Raw genomic sequence first — 17,603 nt, 5'->3', positions numbered from 1 at the left:
AACATTAATGGCAATTATCATCATCACTATTATCATCTCATCATCTCAATCTCGGGTGTGACATGTCACTTGTCCTAACCATCTGAGGTTGGTTCAGATGATATCTTAAGATTTCTTTTAACTATTTTCTATCAAGAAAGTTTGTCACTTTGTGAAGCTCTCACTACACGTTACTCCCATCATGCCTCTGGCTGTTCATAATACGCGCCAAATAAGTCAGCATTATGGGAGTAACACTACTGGTCAAAGAAGAGATTGCGTCTGAAGTGTGATGTTTACGTTGACAAAGAAGAAAGAAGAAGAGAGAGCAGTCGCAATATCAAACAACAGTTTGATATTGAACACTGTATGAATAGTCATTTGTATACATTAAATCAGTTAGGTTTGGTTTGCATGCTGTAATGATAGCTATTGTAATAGCAAGCAAGACGGGGGTTTTTTTTTTAGCCTTTATTTATGCAGGTTATCCCATTGAGACAGGGGGTCTCATTTTCAACCAATTTCAATCTTTAAATGACTGAGAAGTTGCATACAGCTTTGCTAATTTGAAAACATGTTAAGATAAAAGATTTGATGATGAATAAAATATTTCATGTTTAGAAATAAAAGGTTCTGTTGAATCACAGTCAACAGTTTTTTTCCCGTCACTTTAAAACCTGCTGCAAGACAGCAACCACATATATTACTGCAACTTTGGCAGTCATTCAAACTTTTTTTGAATGTCTTATTAGTCTGTGGTTTGACATGTTATTAAACTGGACAGAATAAGGATTAGAACTATACAAGTCTACTTGTTCTGTTTTTTCACCACCATGAGGTTCAATTACTGAGCAAAATCACCCAACAAAGTTTTCTACAAAATAAACAATAAACTAAACTGTCCCAACAAGTTGGTAAAATGAGACAAAGCTCAGTGAAATATGAAGGATGACTGAAATGTACTGTTAGCAGTTAATTGTATTGTCATAATACAAATAACATTGCTGTCAGCTGTGAACTATTTAGCACTACAATTAGCAAAATACTTTCAACTGCAGAAAATACAGCATCTATTTGTGGGAATATCTGATAAATCAACACAGCAACAAGAAGAAACCCCAGAGACGTCTACTGCCACTGCCAGCGATGATGCTCTCCAACCAAACTGGATTTCTGAAGGAGATGTTACATATTTCCAGGAAGATGCGTAAAACATTGGTATCTGTTGGACATCAGTGGGTATTTTGATGAAAGTAAAACAAAAGCACTGAAACCCTTTCTGCACAGGAAGTTGTACAACTTTCAAATCCGTGTAATGAATACAAGTAATGAATAATATTATTTTTATTTGTATGCATAGCAGACCATTAACTATTTACATTTTTCAAAACGTTGTCCGGGATTACAGGCACCTGACAAAGTCCTCACTCTCTAAGGCTTTCCTGTTTGAGCCTCGCTTCCTTGGACATGTGGCTCTGAAGCTGTTCTCCAAGCTGTGTTATCTCGCTGATAAGACAACATGATACAACAAAATAATTCATTATAAATAAAATAATAATTTTAATTAAATAAATAAGTCATTAATGACACTCACATACATAAACTGTTGTGAAAATTGGATTAACAGTTTCCTAAACTATCCGGTTAACCTGGAGTCAATCTCAGTTCCACATGTGTACATGTCTTTGTCTTTGTCCAGGGAGATGGAGAGTACAGCTGCAGGGACATCAATCATTGATTAAGATTTAAGGTTGTGTTGGACAGTGACCGTGTGTTAAAAGGAGACATATGCAGTCATATAAAGCACGTAGTCTACAAATCAGTGTCAGTGTCTGATATCTCACCTCTGTATGATTGAAACCACAGGATCTGAAGACTTCTTATCTATCTGTGGACTTTCAAAGACTCCAGACAAGAAGCGCATCACCTGGTCCACTTGGTCATCATCTTCAAAAAGAATGAAGACCCTGTCGTCCTTCTTTGCCCAGGGATACACAATGTTGCCTCTGATGATTTTCTATCAATATATTCTAGGTGTTTTGTTTGGGTATTCATTCATTCATGACGCTGGAGTCACCATGGATGCCAAAGTTGCAGTAATATTTGTGGTTGCTGTCTTGCAGCAGGTTTTAAACTGACGGACACAACATTTTTCACAAAGACTTTTGTGCAAAAGCCACAGTGATAATAGCTGCTTTGCACTCAGTCAAGGTGGCATTTGTAGACACTGTATCCTAAAAGACAGATAGGAAAAGTGATTCAGAAACAAAACAATACATTTTTGAAACCCTGTCTGGGGAAATGAAGGCCTTTCAGCATTGAAATGAAAAAATGCTAGATAATATAGATGGACTTAACACCATACTCTACACTTGACCGTTGGTGTCCCTGCAGATGAGCCACAAGCATAGCCCCCCTTTGCATCTCCTCAGATCAGGGCCAGCTCCATCGATAAAAGTAATGTTGCTCTATAAGAGAATTTTAAATGATGATGATAATTCATCATCAATTTTTTTATCTTAACAATTGTAGAACTCAGGTCACAAGTTTTCAAATGATCAAAGATTAAAAAACTTATACGTTTCTTGGTTGAAAATGAGACCCCCTGTCTCAATGTTACAACCTGTATATGAATAAATACATAAATGAATAAATATATAAGTAAGTAAATAAATAAAAACCAAACAAACCGCTGCGTCTTGCTGTTACAATCTCTATCTCTATTACAGCATGCAGACATCACTGGTTAGTAAACCAAATTTAATTGATTAAATGTATACAAATAATGAGTATTCGTACCATTCGTATCTTTTCCTCCGTCATTGTGTAAGTATAACACGTTGTTTAGTGTTATTTCGTGATGTTGTAAAACTCTCGGGTTCTCTCTTCACCCTTCTTCTTCGCCAGCGTAAACGTCATCACGTTTCAGACGCAGTCTCTTCTGTGACCCAATCAGAGTTGAGTGGGCGTGTCGTGCAGTGTGAGGGGTGTGTCGTGTAGTGGGGGTGTGTGTCGTCATGAGTCTGAGGATCTGCAGCCGAACCTACTTGGCAGCCGAGACCCTTCTTACAGTTTCAGCCGGCCACACGTTTTCTTAACAGCGCCACCTAACGACTTGGATGACCAGAGACTGCAGTTTCTAATTTTTTTTTTGTCATTTCTAGTACAATACAACATATGAAAGTAAGACAATTTTAACACACAGCTATAACTAAACAAAAACAAAAAAATACAAAAATAAAAAATACAAATAAATATATAAGCTTTATTTAACTTTTCCAGTACAGATATACAAAATTACCTCAAAGGGTCACTCTATTATCAAAATTAAAATAAAATCTACAAGGCTTTGTTGGGAATAAATAAATATGTGAAAACAAATCAAATACAACAAGACAATAAAGGCAAGGTTACAAATCAAGGCATCCTCTCTAAATGAGACTCCTCTACATCCAACTCTGCAGCGCACAGCAGCTTCAATCAGCCCAAAAATTCCTTCATATTCATCTGCCAATAAACCTAAGGCTTCGAAATACTTGTTCAACTAATTTTTATGCACGTGGGCAATCAGTATAATAAGAACAATTAGCTTAGTATCAGCTAAAATGTAGATGGAATCATAGGCTATTAAATGTGCAATTACTAGATCTCAACTAGACATTTAAACAGTTGCAGAGAGGAAAGGCGCATGTGTTTCTATTATATAATAATGTCTTTAGCAATCCAACAGTTGGAGTGATGGTGCTGCAGCACTGAGCCTTGGCATTCTATCGATTCTTGTGATTGTAAATTCACAACTGTGGATTCGTACTCATAACTGGATTAGGGTTTTTTTGTTTGTTTAAGTTGTAACTTTTTCCTACGTGAGGATTTTTATTTATTTATGGATAAACTGATTTATTTATTTAAGTCGTAACGTTTTGAATCGTATTCTCGCGGTTGTCAATTCGTATTCACGTAGAATAAATCACAACCGAGTATGTGCGCATCTTTTTAACATTTATCTTACCCCATATTTTTCCCCTTTGAGATAGCAGTGACGTCAGACGAAGGGGCGGGATCGTGGTTAGTGTTTGTTAGCACAGGTGATGTGATCTTCGGTCCGTGGCTCCAAGGAAACATGGGGAAACTTCAGGAGTTTGAGATTACATTCGACAAAAATAAAGTGGTGTACAGTCCAGGAGAGTCAATAACCGGAGCAGTGACCATCAAAGTGGCTCAGTCACTGCCGTGCAAAGGTAAAATGCTTCATTATTCAGCACTTAAGCCTCAATGTTTGCACCAGGTGAGAGGAAAGTCGCCGTCGCCAAACAAGGAAGTGATGAATTTAGTCCAGTCTCTGAGATGTTCAAGGTAAATTCCATTTTTGTGTGTTGCTGTAACAAGAAAAAGAAGAAATTCTATGGCTGTGACAGTGAGACAGTCATTTCCTCCAGTGCTATTCGAAGACAATGTTGCTGTAAGTCTTTAGCACTGAGAAAAGGACGTAACTTGGAGGTTATGAGTCCAAGTCCCAGGAATCATGTTTATCCATCAAGTCACGTAGTTTGTCACTTTTTACAAACAAACACGAACCTTTTCTTGAGTTATGATAAGGCCCTGTCTTCTTTTGAACATATCCTAACTGATCCCATCTCTGGAGTCAGTTCAGGTGTGAACACAGACAAAACAGAAGTGTCCTCCCTTTTGTTTTTTAAGCAAATGTGTCCTGGGCTCCAACTTACAAGCAATTTCATATTCAACTCATCTGTTATCTCATCTGGTAGTTTGAACTATTAAATGTGGGGAATATTTCCCAAAACGTTTTGTCAAACTGGTTTACAGTCATGAAGGAGGAAATAAACTCAAACCAATTAATTCAATATCAAAATAGTTGATGATCAATATAGTTATTGCCATACACACCTGTTTTTAACGATGTTAACACAAGTGTGACCTTGGTGACTTTCTCTGACTTGCTATTGTTTCATAAGAAGAGAAGGAAGAAAAAAAATTGTTTTCACTATTTCACTTGCACCGATTCATTTACACAATATTAACAATGATCACTACTAGAGTAGAGAATCTTTCAGAAAGTCAAGATTTGATTGAAAATCAATTTTCATTTTTAAATAATCTTTTATTCAGAACTGATTTGGGAAATATAGCTGCTAATTTGAGGATCTGCTCTGCTGTTGTGTGCTGTCGTCATTATTATGCAACATAAACACAAAAAAATTGTCTTGGGTATAACCTGATCAATAATCAACATAGAATATTTGAGGATTTACATTAATAGATTTTTTTTCATCACAAATAAAAATAACAAAACAGGCATACACATCTGCATGGTCATAAAACATATTCATTTTTGTGTTTATTTAGTGAAGTAGTTCCTCAGTTCCTCTCTTTCTAAACTTGTTATAGGTTTACTCAATAGGTTAGGTAGATTTAGGTGTCTGAACTTCACTACATACTTTAAACAACTTGATTTTAGACTTAATGGACTAAAGGAACTGTGACCACAATACCTATAGATTACATGTAGCATAATTTTATAATGGAAATCAAAAAGGTTTCCACATTTCAACATGTGTCTACTGAAGGCTCTGTGATACTGATGTCAAAGACAGTGTTGCGTAAATGTATTTGCCCCATTTAAGTCAAACTGTTATTTATCTCTCTGTGTGTGTGTGTGTGTGTGTGTGTGTGTGTGCGCGCGCGCATGCTCCTGTTAACTACCGGTTAAGTGTCTTTTTGTCATAAACAATGACCTTGTCAGGACCAGTGGAGCATTGAGACCAAAACCTGGTGCCCGTTTCAGAAGGCTGGTTCAACAAACTCTGAGTTAAAACCTTAACTCTAGGTTGACCAACTCTGAGCTGTCTGGGTTTCAGAACAGCCAATTAGCTCTGACGTTAAGCGTGTGCGTTGGGAATGAAAAAAGCCATCGTCAATGGAGCTCTGATACTACGATTCATCTTGGCAACGGGTAAACAAAGAGCACAGCCTCCATTTTAATCCAGTTGAGCAGAAATATTAACACATGCCAACGACCATGACCTTTATGTTCAAAAACAGGAGTGGAGTCAATAAATGAACACTGTTACATTTTATACAGTGTAAACAGACTTTAAAAGAAAATACATTTCATTATTAGATGTTGAAATGCTGCAGTCCTACCATTAATACACCACAAGTCCTCGCTTTGAGGCACACGCAAGCGTCCGTCCCGCAACCCCCCACCCAATATATGTGACTCACGGTATAGTTTGCACACTGGAAGTAACATCTGATGGGATTTCAATGTTTTGAAAGACGTAAATTTCATTGATTTGGCAGGTGAATGCGCTCTGATACGTATTTTGATATGGACTGTATGAATGAGGAAACGATACTTCAGACAGCTACTTCAGGCTCAGCACGAGGAGACAGAGAGAAACTCAGGGTTTGTTGAAGAAAAGCGAGCAGTTTAGGTTCATGGAGTATGTTGCCAGGGTAACTGACAGAACTGGCTTTGTGAAACCGAAAAACCAGAGTTTCCCTCATCTCAGGGTTAACTAACTCTGAGTTTTCACTAAATCTGCTTTCTGAAACGGGCCCCTGGTGTGTGTGTGTGTGTGTGTGTGTCGTGTGTGCTGATAAAGGCTTCAGTGTATGTTGGTTTCAGTTTAAATGCTTGTGGATCCTCCAGCTTGTTTACATTCCTAATCAGGTAGAGCCGGTCAGACTGTGCCACCAGCAAACCACCTTTCTTTCCATGCAATTTGAATCACTGATGGATTAGAAGTGGCTTAGGCATTGAGATAAGAGACATAGCTAATAGACAAATATTGACCCTGCATTGAAAATCACATGCGTTTTGGTTCGACACTGACTGTGGACTAAAAATACACATTTTCTCTATGGGCTGTGGTGAGGGAGAGTAAGCGGTTTACAAACTTCACTTCATACAGTAGCTAGTTCCACTAGTTTGTGGAACATGGTTGAGCTTTATTCTCCAAGCTTTCTTTCACGTTACATTTCACAAGAAAAACACACTTGTTACTTCAAAATTTGGAACTGTGCTGAAGCTGTCTCGATGTGTAACCACTAGGGATGGAAGCATTATGCTTTGGCGGTGTTTCTCTGGTAAGGGAAAGATAGATGGGGCCTTGCGCCGTGAAATCCTGGGTGACAAACTCCTTCTCTCAGCCTGGAAACATAAAATGGGTCGTGGATGGGTCTTCCAGCAAAATATACAGCCACGGCATAACAAAGGGGTGGCTTAAGATGAAGCACATTAAGGTCATGGAGAGGTCTAGCCAGTATCCGGACCTAAATTCTATAGAAAATCTGTGGAGGGAGCTGAAGCTTCGAGTTGCCAAGCAACAGCCTCAAAACCTTAAGAATTTGGAGAGGATCTGCAAAGAGGAGTGGTCCAAAATTCCTCCTGCGTTTCTCCACCAAGAACTTAGTAATGTTTTGATGGGGCGTTAAATACTTATTTCACTCAATTAATTGCAAAATAATTTAAATCTTTGTGTTATTTTCTGGATTTTCTTTTTGAAATTCTGTCTCTCCCTGTTAAAATAAACCAACAATTAAAGGTATAGACTGTTAATTTGTTTGTCAGTGGGTGAACTTACAAAAACAGTGAGGGATCAAATACTTATTTCCCCTACTGTATATGTTGGCCCTACAATGGAATGGGGACCTGTCCAGGGTGTACCCCGTTTCTCTCCCTATGTCAGCTGGGATTAACTCCAGCTCCCCCATGACATACATGTGGCGGATAAAGCAGTACACAATGAGGAAGTAAATTAAACCTGATCAAAATCATCTAGATACACAAAAGACAAATGAATTAATGAAATGAATGAAAATAAAATGAATTGAATAGTCCTAGACACTGCTCTGACACCAGCCATGATGGCTCCATGTATAAACATTCACCCTGTTATCTTTATTAAAACTGATGATAGGAAGTCTCCATGCTTCCGAAACATTTATTTTCTTTTCACCGTAGCGTGTTCAGCATGAATTGCTGTGAATTACTTGACAAAATAGTTGCTGATTAGTGTTGAGATTGATTAATGGATTAATCCTTGCAGCCCAATGAGATACAGGTGATCGAGATGTATTGTGTATCTCTCTCTCTCTCTCTCTCTCTGTGTGTCTCTCTCTCTGCCTCAGTGTACAACATTTGTTTTCTCTTCTGTGGCTAAAATGACATTATGTGCTTGTTCCTATCTGCAGCCATCAAAGTGAACTGTCATGGCTTTTGTGGCATTACTAACAAGGTGAATGACACGGCCTGGATGATGGAGGAACAGTATTTCAACAGCACTGTCTCTGTTGCAGACAAAGGTGAGTAGCTGACGCATGATAATGAGCTGATAACTTCCCTGTACTCAATACCAAGATACTTTACCTCCTTAGGAAGTATCGCAGATTACGCACCTGAACTGGCTTTAAATACAGTCCAGTGTCACAGGAAATACACAGTGATGACAGTGACCACACCCCCAATGTAGTCAGAACAAACATCATGGATAAAAACTGTACTGGTAGAAAAAGAGAGGTGAATGGTGTTGACATGATGTGCAACTCTGAGGCATATCAGTATCCTGAGGAACAGCAGAGTGATTGTCACATTTCTCTCTCTCTCTCACACACTCTTGTTCTCTCCATCCCCTGCAGGAACCCTGAAACAGGGAGAACACACATTTCCCTTCAAGTTTCTCATACCAGGTAGGCCTCAGGAGTGATGGGATGATGAACACTTGTCATCGTGTGAGTGACTGAGTGAATGACTGACTGACAGGCCCTGATATGATGATGGTGTTTACTTTAATCCTGTTATGGTTCTGCAGTGCTGAGAAGTATGACACTGTTATCCCATCATTCACTTGGGCTTATGTGTTCTGTGTCAAACACTACACTGATTTCCAGTCTTTGTTGGAAGCAGCTAAGACTGGTACTAAGACCGGGGCCACAATTGATGTGTGCGCGGCACATATTCTGCAAAATGGCCTGTTTTTCATATAGTCGCTCATGTTTAGGGCTGTAATTTATGATAATTTTCATAACTGATCAATCTCTAGATAAGTTGACTTGATTAATCATCTGGTCCTTAAAAAATGTTGAAAAATGGCACTAGAATTAATGATTTCTTTTTTTAAATGGAGCAAAGAAACCAAACGATATTCACATTTATAGCCAAAAATATAATAAATAAAAACTATATAATAATAAATGTATTTTATGGAAATTATTGCAGTATTTTGGTTATTTTTTCGTTAAAAACAGTGGTGTAAACGTACTGGCCTTAGAGATAGCAATATTATTATTATTATTTGATATGTATATTTCAGGCTGAAGTAGTTTTAAAAGATTGACTAAAGTCGAAAAAATATTTTTCACAGGAGTTTAGCATATTAACTCTTAAGGGTTAATAATCAATTACTTGATGAATCATTACAGCCCTACCCATGATCCCATGATTTTTCTCCTTTCTTTTCTTCAAGGTAACAGGGCTTTTACTTTGAAATCAACAGATGCATGGTTTTAATATTGGAGAGTCACAGCACTGATTAAGTACAGTGGTGTTGTAAAATAATAATATTTATGCCAAAAAAGACAGGAAGCAGAGCTGTAGGTAGCAGAGATGAAGATGTTGAGGTTCTCTTTGGAGATATGGTCAGAGAGGCCAGAATGAGATGGTTTGGTCATGTACAGAGGAGGGATAGTGAGTATATTGGTAGAAGGATGCTGGGGTTTAAACTGCCAGGAAGTAGGTCTAGAGGACGACCAAAGAGAAGGTTTATGGATGTAGTGAAAGAGGACATGAAGTTAGTTGGTGTGAGAGAGGGGGATACAGAGAACAGGGTGAGATAGAGGAGGTTGATTCGCTGTGGCGACCCCTGAAGGAAGCAACCGAAAGGAAAAACACCAAGTATATGATAATCTAAGAACAGGGTGTACTGAGATGAATTGTTGCTTTCAAACTTAAGTCTTACTTTTTGTCCACACAATGTTACCATGGATTATTCTGATGGTCTCTCACACATTGCATTACGGGCTTTGTCAGCCAATTACCTGCTGTGACGTATACTTCACAGAAACTCAAAACCTGCCCAACCAGTCTTTTTGCTGTTGTTGATCTAAATGTGTCATTGGAAACGCCTGTGTGCTTTCACCTCTGAAGTGCCTGCAGATTCTTCACGACACTGTAGAGCACACTTGTTTTCATATATGAATTAAAACTCATGAGATTGTTGATTTTAAAGTTTTTTTGTGACTTTAGTGTGTTTTTGTCTTACACACTGTAAATTAATGTTATAAACAACAACAACTTAATTTCTCTTACACAATTACACAACATCCAGTCACAGAAATAAAGAGGAAAATATCATTCTGTATGTGATGAAACTAATATATAATATCTGTGGCTTATCTCCTACAGCCACTGCTCCAACGTCTTTTGAAGGCAACTATGGCAAAATAATTTACAGAGTGAGGTCTTTTATTGACACACCACGATTCGCCAAGAATTACAGCACAGAGAAGGCTTTCTACCTGCTGAGCCTCCTAAACCTGAATAAAGTGGCAGATATTTGGGTGAGACAAAATGAGACGTGTGTACACTTTTTGTTTCTTCTTTGGATTTTCTGAACTGTGATGTGGTCTGTAGGAATGAACAGCAGTGTATATACCTCAGTTTAATGTTTTTAGTAGGAAAAGAAAGTGATGATGCTGTTTTGGAAATCCTTTATCATCTGTTCTTACCTTTTTCGTGATTACTTAGTATCATCATTTTAACATCAGGGACAAAAACCATCTGAATTACTGTATATGGTTATTTTTCAAGTTGTCTGTGATCTATAAATGGTCCTCTGCAAGGCTAAGACTATATTGAACAACTCTGTCTGGTCCATTCACTCATTTAAACTCTTCCCTGAGGACAGAGACTCTGAATACCTCAGTTGTAGCAAAGAGAGACAAAAACATCCTGCTTAAATTGTACAAGAACTCTCTAGCGTTTGAGATTTTTATTTGTCTTTTTTCCCCCCACTAGAAATAAAAATAACAGTTGTCGGCCATTTCCCATGAGTTGTAGCATCCAGGTGCTGCAGGTCCTGGTTCAGGAGCAGGATATTGCACAATTTACCAAGTTTGTTTTATATAACCTCCACCAAGGAGGTGATGTTTAGTCACATTTGATCAAAGTCTGACCAGCATAACTCAAGAAGTAAAGGACAGAATATGATAATTTATCCCTAGGATAAGTCATTTGGATCAAGGAAGAAATTATTAGATTTGGATTCATGATTTCTTTAAAAAACATTAACTTGACCAATGCAAGCTCTGTGGGAAACTGAGCAGCCTTGGATTGTTTATATTTGTGTGAATGTGATTTGTTGATGGTTTCAGAATCAGAATCAGAATACTTTTATTATTCCAAAAATAATAATAATAATAAAAAAAAATTAAAAAAAGAAGAAATTAAGATTAAATTTAAATAAAAATAGCACAAAGCCCTTGTTTAAAACCAAAATGACAAAATGTACAATGTTACATGATCAATATGATAATTAGTAAATGAACCGGATACATCTACAGATGTACAAGTGTGTGTGTGTGTGTGTGTGTATATATATAAGTTTTATATAAATCAGTGTCAATCTTAAGCCATACAGTGTTTTTTGACACAGCCCCTCTCCACACAGGGAACTTCTTCATCTGCAGTGACACAGCAGTTCACCTACATGCTGGTGAAAACAGGCACAGTGGTCCTGAAAGCCCAGACTGACATGAAGGGTTACACACCAGGCCAGATCATCCAAGTGACCACCAACATCCACAACCAGTCTGGCAAGAGCACAGGCACTATGGTGGCCAGTCTGATGCAGGTAAACAAACCCAGAGCTTGGGTTATGTTTTCTTATCATGGGAATTGTTGTCAATTAAGCTGAAGATATTTTGGAAAAAAAAAACCCACATAACAAAGTATTTCCTTTGTCAAGAGAAAAGACACAGCGTTTTATATCTACTGCCTTTATTTTGAGAGGCGTGATGAACTGTGTTCTTCTGTCACCATATTTATGAACCTCCATGTGTTTTTTTTTTTTAGAGGGTGACCTATGAGATGAAGCGACCCACCCATGATGTGAAGGCCGTAGTGGAGGTGGAGGGTGGTGTGGTAAAGTCTGGCAAGGAGGTGGAGTGGAAGGAGCAGATCATCGTTCCTCCTCTTCCTCAGTCCTCGTTGGTCGGCTGTGAACTCATCAAGATTGAATACTATGTTAAAGTAAGATATGGTCATTATCATCACAATCAGTGTTACTGTTGCCTTCCTATCCTTTTCAACCAGTCGTTTCCTCTGACATGATTACTGACGTCTCATTTCCTGATTCCACTAATGTTGTATTTACTCCTGCTCTCTACAACTGGACTAAGTCTGATATTGTTTAGCTACTATTGCAAACAATCCACTGGACAGACACATTTTGTTTAATTGGTTACTTGTTAGTGACACTTTCACTAACTCACTATCTTTACATATTAGGTATGTATATATATATATATATATATATATATATATATATATATATATATATATATATATATACATGCATATATATACACACATGCATATACATATATATATATATATATATACATACATATATATACATACATACATATATATATATATATACATACATATATATACACATGCATATATATACATATATACATACATATATATATATATATATATATATACACATATATACATACATATGAAGATATATATGTATATATGTATGTATGTATTTATATATATATATATATATATGTATATGTATATATATGTATGTATATATATATGTATATATGTATGTATATATATGTATATACATGTATGTATATATATATATATGTATATATATATATGTGTATATACATATATATATATATATATATATATATATATATATATATATATATATATATATATATATATATATATATATATATATATATATATATATATACACATATGTATATATTGACGGAACCTGTCAATCAAAAATGAGAGAAAAGCAGTGCTCACTTTAGCAGATACTCCACCCTGTGGCCAAAAAGAGAAACCACACCTCTCTGTATGTGCTACTTCTCATCACTGAAGCACTGATACTATTTTGAGAGCTATACTGCTATACATACAAAACTGGACATTATAACCTCTTGACATTTGAAATGAAATAACTTATAGGAAAAAATATATAGGAAGGGGGTGTGGCTTATTCCGTTATCATTTCTTGTCCTTACACTTCTGCCAATCTGCCAAACAAACAAACTTATACCTTTAGATTTATATATATGTATACAATTTTGCTTAGAAATGCTATACTGTATGTCTCAGACCCTTTTGTCATTGTTGTTACCTCTAACAAAGAGGTGGTGTATTTGACTATGTTTGTGTAAATAACCAGTGGATGTACCTATAAGGGGAGCTCCCTTACCAGCTCCCAAACAGCAGGGACACCAGCAGGGTTGTTGTTAGCAATAAGAGGCACAGCTTTAATCAGAAAACAGAAAACAACCTCTGTTTCACATCTCCAGCAAGTTTCCCCCATAGAAACCAGTTCTGATAGGTAGAGGAAATATCTTTATCAAATTTGATAAAGCACTTAAATAAGCTCCCATGACATGGCAGTCATGTTGCCATGGTGTGGGTGCATGATCTTACCTCAGTGGCCTAAAAGGAAAAAAAACCTCTTATTTTTATTTAGTGATCAAAATAAAGAAAAAATAAACCAAATGTTGTTGTTGTTTTTTAAATTGTCTCTCTTGCAAAAATTAAATAATTAATTACAAATAAATAAATAAAAGAAAATGAAAGAAACATTTCAAAGTAAGCAGAGTAATAATGACAGCATTGCCTATGTTTTGTGTAGTGTTTGTGTTCTGATTCCACCATATTACTATTAAGGTGCATTCTTAATGAGTTATATGTAGATAAATACAACACAAAATACAAGTTTTCTTTATCTTGTAATACATTAGTTAAGCTAATTAAATGGCAGGGGCATTTATTTAAATCCCAGGATAATGTTTTTGTTGTAATGTGTTTTCCTTCTGGAAACATAACATGCTTCTTTTTCCCCTCTGATTAAACAGGTCAGTCTAAAATCTCCAGATGTCATGTTGACATTACCCATCCACATTGGAAATGTCTCACTTGACAAAACACTACACCCATCCAGAAACGCTGATGCAGCTTCCCCCGCTGTAGCTGAGGAAACGCCAGCGTCTGCCTTTGACACCACTCCCACACCAACCCCTCGCCCGGCCCCAAAGCCAGCTCCTCGTCCCACACCACGCTCCAGAGTGTCGTCCCATCATTCTCCCAGTGCTCCTCCAGCAGAGTTTCGTCAGGGAGTGGAAGGTGGAGCTCCAGTGAATGACAGCTTCTCCAGCAAGCGTCAGTCTCAGCTGGTGTCACCCAATGCTTTCAGCTATGCTCCTGGCCTTTTCTTCCCTCAGAACCAGCAGCCCACGGCTCCAGGTGCTGTGTCTGGTGGTGTCAGTGGGTCCACAGGGGCCTCGGCACCATACCCTCCTGAGAGTGCTCCTGGATTAGTAGCAACGCCACTTATTCTCCCTCCGGACTATGGCACCTCATCTTATCCACAAGGTATGTTGGTGTATACTCATGTACATGTATTTTCAAGGCTAATAGAAGCCATTATAACAAGCAGCTAGCTACTCATAAGAAATATGTATATAAAAAAACACACAAAACACCTGCTTATGGACTGAAGCATCTCAACAAAGAGGTTTAGACCCTGATATGAGCTGCAGTTCACAGATGAGCATCCTTTCAGAATGTCCCATATGTTAAACGATTACAACATGATTGTTTGTGCACATATTTTATTAATATTTATTTTCCTCTGACATTCTCTTAACTCACTTCTTACCCAAACAGTATTTCATAAACGTAATTGCTAACCTTTACCCCTAAAACCAAAGGAAAACCTCACTTGGCTTCACACACACCTCCAGCTCTTGGCCTGGGCCACACATTATCGGATCAGAACAGCCACACTTCTTTAGAATAGAGCTATCCCATTTTTTTTCCTGCAATATAATTTCCGTCTGTATCAATATGACATGTTTCATTATACTGTATTTAATATTGATATTACATTTATGAACTATGTAAATACTTATAATTCTTAAGTCTGACATTTTATCACAATGAAAGATTATGCTTTTGATTAGGAAGCTCATACATCATATGTATGTAATGCTCAACCATGTCATGGTGTAATAGACCATTTTCACAGCAGATATTTGATGACATTAAATAGTAGAACAAACACAGTAATACAAGATCATTAAGTAAGGTTCCACTGCATGTGTAAGTGAGTCGGTGATTAAGAAATAATTACACTATATGCATGGTCAGTATAGCATTGCTAAAACAACAAATAGACTTTAGCACAGCACTGTAGATAACCTTTAATGTTAGACTCCTGGCTCCTCCAGTAATTTAATATTTCGTTTTTTAACTTAACCACTTAAAATCTGTTTCTGTTAGTTTCCCTGAAGCACAAATAGTCCTAATTCTTGCATGAGTAGAGCTGGGCAGTTATTCACCAGCAATAATTATTGTTATACAATTTTCTTCAGTGAGAATATAGCAAAGAATCTGATGAAAATAATCAATATAAACTGGTAATTACGAAAAAGATTTGTTCTTTTGAATGAGTCGTTCACAAACGAACTAAAACTACTGAATAGTCCTTCTATTTCAAGTGTGTTGGAGAACCTGTGTGTGTTTCAGTTAGTGACATAACTCACCATGTTTAGTGTGACCTTTGTGGGCTATTGTAAAAACATGGTCCAAAATGGCAGCATTGGTGGAGCTGTCCCGGCGTCTGATATAAAAACAAAAGGCTCATTCTGAGGAAATGAAAAACAAAACTCATACAATCAACCTGCAGCAATCCCATTATGTGAAAGTTTACTGGTTTATACCGTTACAGAGGCCCCGCCTTCTTATGATGAGAGCTGCAACACATGAAGTGGAAGGAGACCCAGGAATCTCGCACCAGGAGGACGATGACATCACTGTTATGTGAAACTTAAACTGCAAATCATGACACTGAATTTCCAAAACAAGAGCCACGTGGTTTTAAACAGTACAAACTATCATGGACCAAATGATTGTTAGACACAGAACAAACCTACATATTTTAGGCCTCAACCCTCCATTTGAGATTCAGGATGAATGTAAATTGGCCTCGGACTCTGCTGAACCTCTACTGTAAACCAGCCATGTAAACAGTCTTTTTTAAAATCAATGTTTTTTTTTGTATTATTATTTGTTTTAAGCACTTTAAATGAAAGAGGAATTTTATTTTCCATTCTCTATACCGTAACAGGAGTCGTGTTTTTAGTGGTAGATCCAGATGTAGACGTTTCAGAGGTACGCTAATGGAAAAGAAATCATCTAGGATTCAGTCTAATATTGTTTTTCAAGAGCCAAATAAGAAAAAAACAAAGGATAGGATAGGTAGGATATTTTAATTGGTTGAATTTTAAAAGGTCTAGTGTGGAGGAATTAGTTGCATCTAAAGGGGAGACAGAGGACAGAAGACTCCACCACTTTTCACGTTTCCCGAGTGTACTACTCTACAGTAGTACACCTTCAAATACCAGGATGTTGTTTTTCCCTCGTAGTAACCCTCTGCTTAAAAACACAAAATGCTTGCTCATGGTTAAAATAGGGCCCTTTTTTAAATTACATTTTAAAAGACTTTTTCTCAGGCTAAAATCACCCCGTCATACATTATTTGTTAATAAACTATTAACATACATTGGACCTTTATGTTTCCTGTTGTTTAATTGTGTTGCATTCACTGGCTGATTTGTGTGTATATAAATATATATGTTCCTGTTGGATATGTGCTGGTTTAGTTTTTTCAGATTTTTTAAAAATAATGCGGTGATTGAAGCTTTCCTTTTACCGTTCTTGATATAATTCACACCAAATATTTCAATCATACATTTTTGTGAAGTGTATTTGAATATTACATCAAGTTAAAACCATCAAACATACAAGGCAAGTTTGTTTATTGTTTAATATGTATATGGATTCTAATAAATCTGTTCAAACGATTGGTGTTGGTTTCTCTGGATGTTTCTCTTATTTTATGAAACCAACAGTTTGGTGTTTTTTTTAAAACACTCTTCCCTATAAAAAAATTAACTGAACACAGCTTTTTCAGACAATGTGTAAAATTCAATTTGTCAAAGATGTTTTTATAGGTTGATTGATTGATTTGTTTAAGTGTCATCCACGTAATAGTGCCCAGCCCATTGGAACTTACAAGACACTAACAAAAAAGATACAAAGATGACTACCTAACATCTAACAAAATAAACATTCACAATTTCCTAATGATAGTTCTCCACGACGAAACACAAACAAGAAAATAAGTAATTCATTTGGATGCAATATTCTCTTATTCTGCATTTTCTATAAATTTGGCTGGGGCAGAATTCTCATTATTAAACAACCAAAGTAACATATCAGATAGCCATAGAAGAAAGTGTTTGACAGAGGATGCGTTTTCTACAGA

At 36.8% G+C, this 17,603-nt stretch overlaps 1 protein-coding gene and 1 long non-coding RNA gene across 2 annotated transcripts; one reads left to right on the top strand and one right to left on the bottom strand.

The window, feature by feature from the left end:
• Positions 1 to 1,345: 1,345 nt before the first annotated feature.
• On the bottom strand, positions 1,346 to 2,834 carry LOC122769892. The gene is made up of 3 exons (XR_006360473.1): positions 2,779 to 2,834; positions 1,824 to 2,213; positions 1,346 to 1,695 (listed from the first exon to the last, which is right to left on the bottom strand). It is a non-coding gene; the product is annotated as an uncharacterized LOC122769892 (long non-coding RNA).
• Positions 2,835 to 4,025: 1,191 nt separating this feature from the next.
• Positions 4,026 to 17,139, top strand: arrdc1a (arrestin domain containing 1a). Its single transcript, XM_044027048.1, has 8 exons — positions 4,026 to 4,217; positions 8,197 to 8,307; positions 8,641 to 8,691; positions 10,406 to 10,560; positions 11,670 to 11,852; positions 12,074 to 12,250; positions 14,131 to 14,647; positions 16,005 to 17,139. The coding sequence occupies exons 1-8, from the start codon at positions 4,100 to 4,102 to the stop codon at positions 16,040 to 16,042; spliced, it is 1,350 nt and encodes a 449-aa protein (XP_043882983.1). The 5' UTR covers positions 4,026 to 4,099; the 3' UTR covers positions 16,043 to 17,139.
• The last annotated feature ends 464 nt before the right edge of the window (positions 17,140 to 17,603 follow it).

This window comes from Solea senegalensis, linkage group LG5, assembly GCF_019176455.1.
Source record: "Solea senegalensis isolate Sse05_10M linkage group LG5, IFAPA_SoseM_1, whole genome shotgun sequence".
In the NCBI taxonomy this organism is placed as follows: Eukaryota; Metazoa; Chordata; class Actinopteri; order Pleuronectiformes; family Soleidae; genus Solea; species Solea senegalensis.
This window is presented reverse-complemented; position numbering and strand designations above follow the sequence as displayed.